The following is an 8037-nucleotide window of genomic DNA, read 5'->3' as shown; positions in this document are numbered from 1 at the left end:
CCCCCTTTTAAAGGGCCCCCCCCCCCCCCCCCTCCGCCGCCATCTCATCCACCTATGCCACCACCATCATCGCCACCTCCGTCACCGCCCGTCCCCCTCACCCACACCACCCTCGCCCGCACCGGCACCTCGCCGACATCCAGCCGGAGCTGCGAGTCCACACGGAAGCCTCTAGGGCGAATTCACTGGGACAGTGATTTCGCAGAGACTACCTCATTTGCTGCTCCCCCCATGAAGGGGGGTTTGTGTGGGAAGCCAAGGGAGGTTAATGGCTTCCCACATTTGTGATGGGTCGAAATCGGCCCGCCGCATTGATGGTCGAATCGGTGTAACGAATCGAGAGAGAGAGACGCGAGGGCCCAAGAGGCCCGTGGGCTCGCCTGCAGAGCGTCTCTCTCTTGCCATTCTGCTTGTCTGTTTTGTGGCCTCTTCTCTCGTCTGTCGGTGTTTTGTCCCACCCTGAGCATTGTGCTCTTCCCGCCCTGGGGGTTGTGCTGTCTTCCTCCTCCTCCGCCGTGTGCCGGGGAGTCGATCAGGCAGTTCACTTTGGGGGCTACGGGTATCCCCCCTGGCTATACTTTGAGATTAGGCATCAAAAGTGGTTCACAGTGGAGGCGGTCGCCGTCCTACTTGTTCAAGGTCCGTGAACGGCGTCAAAGAGACACAGCGGGTCCCGCTTTAGCGCTGCCCTCCTCGCCGCGTCCCTCGCGGCCTTACAGACGAGGCAGCCCTTGAGTTCGCTCCTTGTGGCGGCGCCCGGGGTCTCTCTCCCCGCCTCTCCCCGCATGATCCTCTCGTGGTGCGCTCCGTGTGGCACCCCCGCCTGCTGCCGCAACCGCGCTCCTATGACGGTCTTTGTCACCACGTTGTGATCATCCACATCGGCGAATTCAATCTCGCGCTCGCCGTGCTGATCCTTGATCCGCTGGCGCTTGTCCCATTTGTGTCTCGTCGTTCCCCTGACCACATCGCTCCACAGCGGCCCCGTCACCCCTGCCGTGTGCGACCCCGCCGTGAGCCCCTCGCCGAGCCGTCCTCGCACCCACTCGTTCGTGTGGCCGCGTGTGGCGTAATAGGTCCTCCGGTCCAGTACGTCCCGCCCCCACTCTCTGTCTGCCGTCCTCCGGCGGTCCGTGTATAGGCACGGGCGTGTCCTCACTGCTTCACGGATGACGGCGGTGGCATCCTCAATCTCGCTGGCCCCCATGTATGCCGTCGCCGCGGCGTCGGCGTAGGCGTTGCTAGCGCACCCCGCGTGGCTGCCTCGGTACCCACAGGAACGTGACGGATTCAAGCTGGGCGCGATATCTGCATATCCCCTCCAGGCAACCTCCTCGATCCCACTCCCGGAGCCCCCCGAGAGAGCCTTTTCGGTACGCCGCCTCGATCTGCTGTAGCGCGGGCTTGCAGTCGCTCAAGACGAGGCACCTCCTGTCCGCCGCATCCTCCGCCGTTGCCATCTTACGCAGGTAAGCCAGCACCGCGAACATTTCCGCGTCTATCACCTGCCAGTCGTCTGGCAGTCTGCCGCCCCACAGCCCCTGCCCAAACGCGAGCCGCAGCTCATCGTCCCCGCCTTCATTCACGTTCAGATGCGGACGTCTCGAGATTTTAGAGTTGTCGCCTGAGAGTAGGTTGCTACACTCTCGCTTCTTTGGAGAGAGGCGCCTCTCCGCACCCCGTACACAGGGTACACCACGACGGATCTGGGTGGGTACTTGACGAGTTCTCGTAAGAAGGGAAACCGAACGAATTTTTCACTGGGCACGGGACTGGCCAGGCCAGGGAGTCGCGCCGCTGGTCATATGCATGTACACCTCTGCGAGGTCTCAAAAATGGGTCGTTGTTGTCGGGGTGTAGAGCTCTAACCAGGTGATATACAGACGTATGGAGTGGCCGGCGCAGGGCGCAGCGCCGTGCGCGCCAATCGGCGAGGACGCCTTCGCGCCTCCGCGAAACGGCGTCTGCTGCGCCGGCCTCTCGAAGACGTGGAAGGCCGCGGATGCCTTTCACGAGACGCCGTGGTACCAGTGCTTGCCCGATCCAAAGACCTCGCTGCCAACGCCGCCGCCGCCAGCGGCAGCGCCGTGCGCGCCGGAAGGCGAGGACGCCTTCGCGCCTCCGCGAAACGGCGTCTGCTGCGCCGGCCTCTCGAAGACGTGGAAGGCCGCCGATGCCTGGCACACTGAGCCGTGGTACGAGTGCATCGCCTCTCCCTCTGCACCGACAGGCTCTACACTGTCAGCGGTTGCGCCGCCGCCGCAAAAGAAGAAGAAGAGGAAGAAGCCACCGCCCTCACTGCCACCCCCGCCTGCACCATCGTCGCCGCCGCCGCCGCCGCCGCCGCCGTCCCCAGCCCCACCGACGCCGCCGCCGCCGATGCCGGCACCGGTGCCCCTGCCGCCGCCGCCGCCACCTCCGCCGTCGCCACAATCGCCACCGCCGCTTGCACCTCCGCCGTCGCCACAATCGCCACCGCCGCTTGCACCTCCGCCGTCGCCACAATCGCCACCGCCGCCACTGGCGATTCCACCGCCGCCGCCGCCCGCCTTTCCATCGCCGCCGCCGCCGCCGCCGCCGCCGCCGCCGCTCACACTTCCGCCATCGCCGACGCCGCCGCCACTGCCGCCGCTGCCCGCACTTCCTCTGCTGCCGCCGAAGGGCTCGAAACGTCCGAAGGGGACGAAAGGACCGAAGACCCGCCCCATGGCCGGCACGAGGCCGGCGTCCAGACCCGAGCCGGCGGTGTCGGGAGAGAGCGGAGGCGATGAGGCTCGAGCGAGGGACGGAGGGCGAGTGGGGGAGGGGGGGCGAGTGGAGCCGGGGGAGGGAGGGCGAGCGGGGGCGACGGAGGGCGACGGTGGCGAGAGAGGCGAGTCGCACGACTTGGCGGAGGCGGAGGCAGACGATGCGGATAGGCTGGGCGACGCGGTGGACGAGTTTTTGGAGCACGCGGGCACTGCGGCCACGATGGCGGCCAGGGCAGCGCACGGGCTGCTCGACGGTGCGCTGCAGGGCTCGCTGCAGTGGCTGCACGTCAACGAGATGGACGCGTGGGTCGACACGCTGGGCATCTCGAGCGACGCGCTGAATGAGGCGGCGCAGCGGCACCGCTGGCTGCTCGCTCTGGCGCTGGAGCTGGCCGCCTGCTGCCTCTGCCTCCGCGCCTGCTGCCGCTGCCTGCAGAGCTACTGTGCGTGCTGCTGCTGCTGCTGCGAGGGAGATGGCCGCGGCAACCGCGGCCGCTCTCGCTACTCTCGCGTCGATGGCGACGGCTTCGACGACATCAGTGCGCGCAGCCCACCACACCCGCTAGCGTTACCCTGTGTTGTAGCGGCCCCCTCCCTCCCCCTCCGCCTCCCCCGACCCAACTTTCGCCCTCTCCCCGCCGCATCTGCCTGCCGCATCTCCCTGCCGCAGGGTACATCGACGAGTTCGACCGCTTTCCAGCTGGCGGCGCTGCCGGCGAGGCGGGTCGGGAGTCGGCGCTCCACAGCATTTTGCTGGAGCGGCTGCAGAGCTCCCTCGAGGCGGGCCACGTGCTGCCGGCAGGTGAGCGCGCGTGGGACCAGATGCAGCGTCGGCTGGGCGAGGCGATCGACAGCCACACCGTCGTGCAGGCCGCCGCGGCGGACTGCGCGCCAGCCGAGGCGCCCGGGGTTGGGACGGCCACTCCTAGGGCCATTCCCGCGTGGCTGAGCCCCGCGGGCGGCAACAAGGCGGGCGAGGCCGCGCCGCGGGAGGAGGCCGCCAGCGGCGTGCTGAGCAGCCAGCCGACCCAGCTACCCGACCCGTTCGACCCGACCCACGCGCCGACGCGACACGACCCTTTCGAGCCGCGGGGCCCAGTGCAGGGCTCTCCTCTCCACGCCGCCAGCTACCGCGGGTGCTCCGGAAAAGAGCCCACCGGCCAGTCGGCTGTGGACAGCGGCGCGAGCTTCGCGGGCTACGGGCAAGGCCGGCTCGGGCAGATGGCGCAGATGGCGCAGTGGAGGGAGGAGGAAGGGCGTCGCAATGCGATTCGGCAGGCGGACTTTCCGACTCCCATCTCTGCGCGTCTCCCGAGCAGTGGCATCACGCAGCCCTGTCTGGACGACTGGACCTAGGCGCCTGAGGCGCAGGGGGGATATAACCCAGGCGCCTGTCATGGGGACATGACACATGGCGTATCTGTTCTCTCCCTGAGCGATTTTTTCGTCCCGAGAGATGGATAGAGGATGATTCGGGACTTAAAAGTAAAACATCTCAGTGTGTCTCGCTCGCGCGCAGACCGGACAACACACGGACGCGGCAGAATGCGGGCCTCCGGCCCCGCCCGCATTACTCGCCCTCTGTCACAGTGGCATGCACAGTGGGCGCTGCGTCTGGAGGGAACGCGCCCTCCATCGGAGGCGGCGACGCCGAGGGGGGGGGAATGGACGGGGGTGGTGTCGAAGGCGGCGGCATGGACGGGGGAGGAGTTGACGGGGGTGGCATCGAAGGCGGTGGCATCGAAGGCGGCGGCGTCGACGGCGGCGGCATGGATGGCGCTTCACTCTCCTGCGGCGCAGCGGCGTCCGTGGAGTCATCCTCGTCAGCCGGACACGGTGGAGCGCCCTCCTCGGCCGGGGCCTCCTCGGGCCACAAGCCGAGGAAGAAGTCGCCTTTGCAGGCAGCCTCCGGATAGTGCGCCTGCAGCCCCTTCCGCAGCGCCGGGTCGGAGAGAGTCGCCCTCGCCAACGCTGCTTCGGCGGCCAACGCGTCCATCTGCGCGACTGCCGCCGCGCGCCGCGCCTCGACCGCCTCAGTCGAGTCCTCTCCCCGCCGCAAGCCGTCGATCTCGTCCTCGAGGGAGAGCTTCTGCTCCGAGAGCGAGGCGAGGCGCTGCATCGCGGCAGTCGCCTCTGCCAGCACCTTTGCGCCGGCCGCGAGGCGCTCCTCCTGATCGACGACCGACGCGTGCTGCTGCGCCATCGCGAGCTCCGCCTCGGCGTCGCCGCTCAGCGCCTCCGAAGCGCCCGCCGAGAGGGCGGCGCCGCATCTCGCCGTGGCGACGGCGAGCGGACCCTTGACTGCCGCCAGCAGCTCGAGCTCGCGGTCGAGCGCCCGCCGCAGCGTCGCCATCGCCTCCTGCGTCTCCCGGTTCGCCTCGCCCACCTGGACGAGCAGCAGCCAATCTCATCCACTCGCGTCTCATCCCACCCACTCGCACCTCGCCCGCCTGGCCGAGCATCGCGCGCAGGACCGGAAGCGCCTCGCCGAGCGCCTCCGGTATGCTCGGCGCCGGCTCACCGGCCGGAGCCGGCCCCGCCTCGTGCGCTGCAGCGGCCAACGGCGGCCCGCCTTGGCATGACGGCAGCCCTCCCAGCGCTGGCAGCGCCGCCTCGAGCTCCGCCTTGGCCGCAGCCGCCTTGAGGCTCCCCGTGCGCCGCGCCTCGAGCTTCAGGCGGAGGGCGGCCTACTCGCACCGAAGAAGGTGAGGGACGCACTGCTCGCGCCTCGCAGCTTCAGGCGGAGGGGCGAGTGCCAGCACGGTGGCGTAAGTGGCGGCGGCGCCGTCGCGCGCGGGAAGCGCCGCCACGTCGTCGGGCGAGTCTCGCACCGCCGCCACGGCGGCGCGGTACGCCTACATACCCAGAACGGCGCTCGAGTCGAAGCGCGCACCGCCCTCGCCGGCCGCCGGAGGAGGGAGAGAGAGAGAAGAGGGCGCGCCTGCTCCGCCTCTCCAGCCCGCACCTCGAGCGCCGTGATCTCCGCCTCGAGCCTGCGCCGCTCCAGCGATGCTCGTCTCGCGGGGAGCAGCGTCTGGGTGGCGAGCAGGCACTGCTGCTGCAGCCGCGCCGCGCCGACGAACGTCTCCTCCTCGCCAATCAGGCGCGCGCACTGCGGCTGCAGCGCCGCGATGGCGTCCGACTCGAGCTGCAGCGACGCCTGCACGGGCCCGAGCTGGCGCACCTCTTGCAGCAGCCCCTCCTATTCATCCATCGCCGGACGAGATGCTATGCCGTCGAGAAGCCTCCCGCTGCTTGGACGGCCCCTCCTGCGACGCAGCCTCCGCCTCGAGCGCCTCCTCCTCCTCCCGCCCCTGCAGCAGCGCGGCCGCCGACTCGTGCCCCGCCGCCTCGGCTACCTCCCGCGCCGTCCGCCCGCCAGCGTCGCGGAGCAGCACCGAAGCTCCCGCCCGGCAGAGCGCCTCGAGCACGTCGCGCTGGTCCAGGTGTGCCGCAACCATCAGCGCACTCCACCGGTCCGCGACATCGTACGCGCGGTCTGGGTCGGCGCCGGCCTGCGGCAGACAAGACGCGAACGACTCAGCCTCCCAGCGGCGCGGGCTCTAGGGACGGGAGCGGGCCCGGCCTGCAGCAGCGCGCTCACGCACGGTGCGTGGCCGCGCATCGCCGCGATAAGGAGGGGCGTGAAGCCTCCCTCTTTTTGCGCGTCGACAGCGGCGCCGCCCGCGATCAGCATCGCGAGCGCGGCTCGCGAGTCGTTTTGTGCTGCGACGTACAGCGGCGTCGCCCCAGACGCGCGCGGTTGGTTGACGTCGCAGCCGCTGCGAATCAGCACCTCGAGCGCGGCGGCAGCGTTGCTGCGAGCGGCGACAAAGGCGGCAGTGGCGCCCGAGCTGTCAGCTATGTTGATGCTGGCGCGTGCCCTGAGCAGCAGCGACACAGACGGCGCGTCGTCCTGCGTCGCAGCGAGAAGCAGCAGCGGCGTCGTGTCGGACGAGCGGTGATTGACGGCAGTGCTGGCCCAGCGGAGCGATGCGAGAGAAGCCTCCAGCGCGCCAATGTCCCGGTTAAAGATGTGGTCACGCAGGGAAGCATGTGTCTCCTCCACAGCTGGGCCGCGCTTGCCGAACATTCCGGTCCAAACCGGGGACCACGCAGGGCGCAGCACCTGCAAAAGAAATCCCGGTGCCGAAGCAGGGATAGCCGTTGAGGAGAAAGGGCGTAATAGATCTCTCTGGATAGCCCCGGTATCCGAAGCCTCTCGAGCTTGCTTGAGAGGTCGGCCTCCACCTCGCAAAATAACCCCTCCGTCCACGTGGCAATCTCCCGCGTGCCGAACCGGCGCGAGAGGGAGTATCCGCGGGTCGGGCGGGGGGGCCCCTCCCTCCTAGATGATGATTCTAGCACTTCCCTCCATAAGATAAGGCCACCTCGAATGTGTATAGAGGTGGTCATTGAGAGGGGAGTCCTAGAAACTGAGGGAGTTGGAGGTTATTTTGTCTGTCTGCCGAACATTCGACCGGGCGTCTTGCGAAAATCTGCGTGGCCGCGGGTGTGTTTTATTTTTGCTAGGGGCGGGTATGTAGGGTAGGGTCTGGGCCCTCCCGTCGGGTTTTTCCCTCTCTCACGCCGGAATTTTCACAGCAGAAAAAGAAATTTTCCGCGCAAATCACGATGTCAACCCTCCCCAAGTCGTTGATCTGGTGCTTGTAGCATGTAGGGCTTGAGAGTGGCCTGCCATGTCACAGGAAGGACTGTGGTTGCAGGAGAGTACCACCAGCCATCACTTTAGTTGGTGTATATACCACCTTTACCCGTCGCGTGATTTCTTTTTTAGTTTCCCATTAGTAAGGTAGGTAGGTAGGTAGGTAGGTAGGGGCAGGGCAGGGGCCGGTCAGGTTTTTGCAGAATTTCATCATGATACCCGCCCCCCCGCCCCAAGCAAAAATAAAACACACCTGCTGGCGGCCCGCTGGATGCGCTTCTCAGCTCACCGGCCCTGGATGTGAGGTTGCCGACTGCACTCCAAGTGCTCCAAGTGCTGGCCTTGCTTGTCAGTTCAGGAGCAGAGAGAGCCCCACGTGTGCCGGCGAAAATGCCACGTTCGGATCGCTCCTCATCGCAAACCCCGTCAGCAGTCCTCCTCCGGGAATGTACGTAAGAGCTACATACACTGAAAATGTGCCCCTGATCGTCCTTCCAAAATCCTGCTCGTGCAGGTGGGGACCCTGTCCTCCTCCCTATCCCTCGTTGGCGTGTGTTTTCTTTCTATTTTCGCTCTTCAACAAACAACAACTCTCTCACGCTCTCCAACTAGATAGAAGAA

The 8037-nt window shown here is 67.3% G+C and overlaps 3 protein-coding genes across 3 annotated transcripts in view; 2 read left to right on the top strand and 1 right to left on the bottom strand.

Annotated features, from left to right (window-relative positions):
• Positions 1-1735, top strand: part of EMIHUDRAFT_237837 (hypothetical protein) — a gene marked incomplete at both ends in the record, with an annotated part of 2903 nt that extends 1168 nt beyond the window's left edge. The window contains 3 exons of the mRNA XM_005777682.1: positions 1236-1373; positions 1470-1522; positions 1690-1735. Of these exons, the coding sequence (XP_005777739.1) occupies positions 1236-1373; positions 1470-1522; positions 1690-1735 (237 nt within the window). The remainder of the gene's footprint in view (positions 1-1235; positions 1374-1469; positions 1523-1689) is intronic.
• Positions 1736-1887: 152 nt separating this feature from the next.
• EMIHUDRAFT_237836 (hypothetical protein) lies at positions 1888-4106 on the top strand (the record flags this gene model as incomplete). The annotated part of the gene is made up of 5 exons (XM_005777681.1): positions 1888-2247; positions 2662-2745; positions 2896-3057; positions 3291-3330; positions 3421-4106. The coding sequence occupies 5 exons, from the start codon at positions 1888-1890 to the stop codon at positions 4104-4106; spliced, it is 1332 nt and encodes a 443-aa protein (XP_005777738.1).
• A 214-nt stretch (positions 4107-4320) lies between these two features.
• EMIHUDRAFT_237835 (hypothetical protein) lies at positions 4321-6843 on the bottom strand (the record flags this gene model as incomplete). The annotated part of the gene is made up of 7 exons (XM_005777680.1): positions 4321-4358; positions 4536-5109; positions 5192-5437; positions 5513-5605; positions 5716-5952; positions 6110-6265; positions 6355-6843. 7 exons carry the CDS (start codon positions 6841-6843, stop codon positions 4321-4323), a joined length of 1833 nt encoding a protein of 610 aa, XP_005777737.1.
• Positions 6844-8037: the final 1194 nt, after the last annotated feature.

The sequence above is a fragment of the Emiliania huxleyi genome (genome assembly GCF_000372725.1).
Source record: "Emiliania huxleyi CCMP1516 unplaced genomic scaffold EMIHUscaffold_258, whole genome shotgun sequence".
Taxonomy (NCBI): Eukaryota; Haptophyta; order Isochrysidales; family Noelaerhabdaceae; genus Emiliania; species Emiliania huxleyi.
Note: the sequence above shows the minus strand (reverse complement) of the source record. Positions and strands in the feature narration are given on the sequence as shown.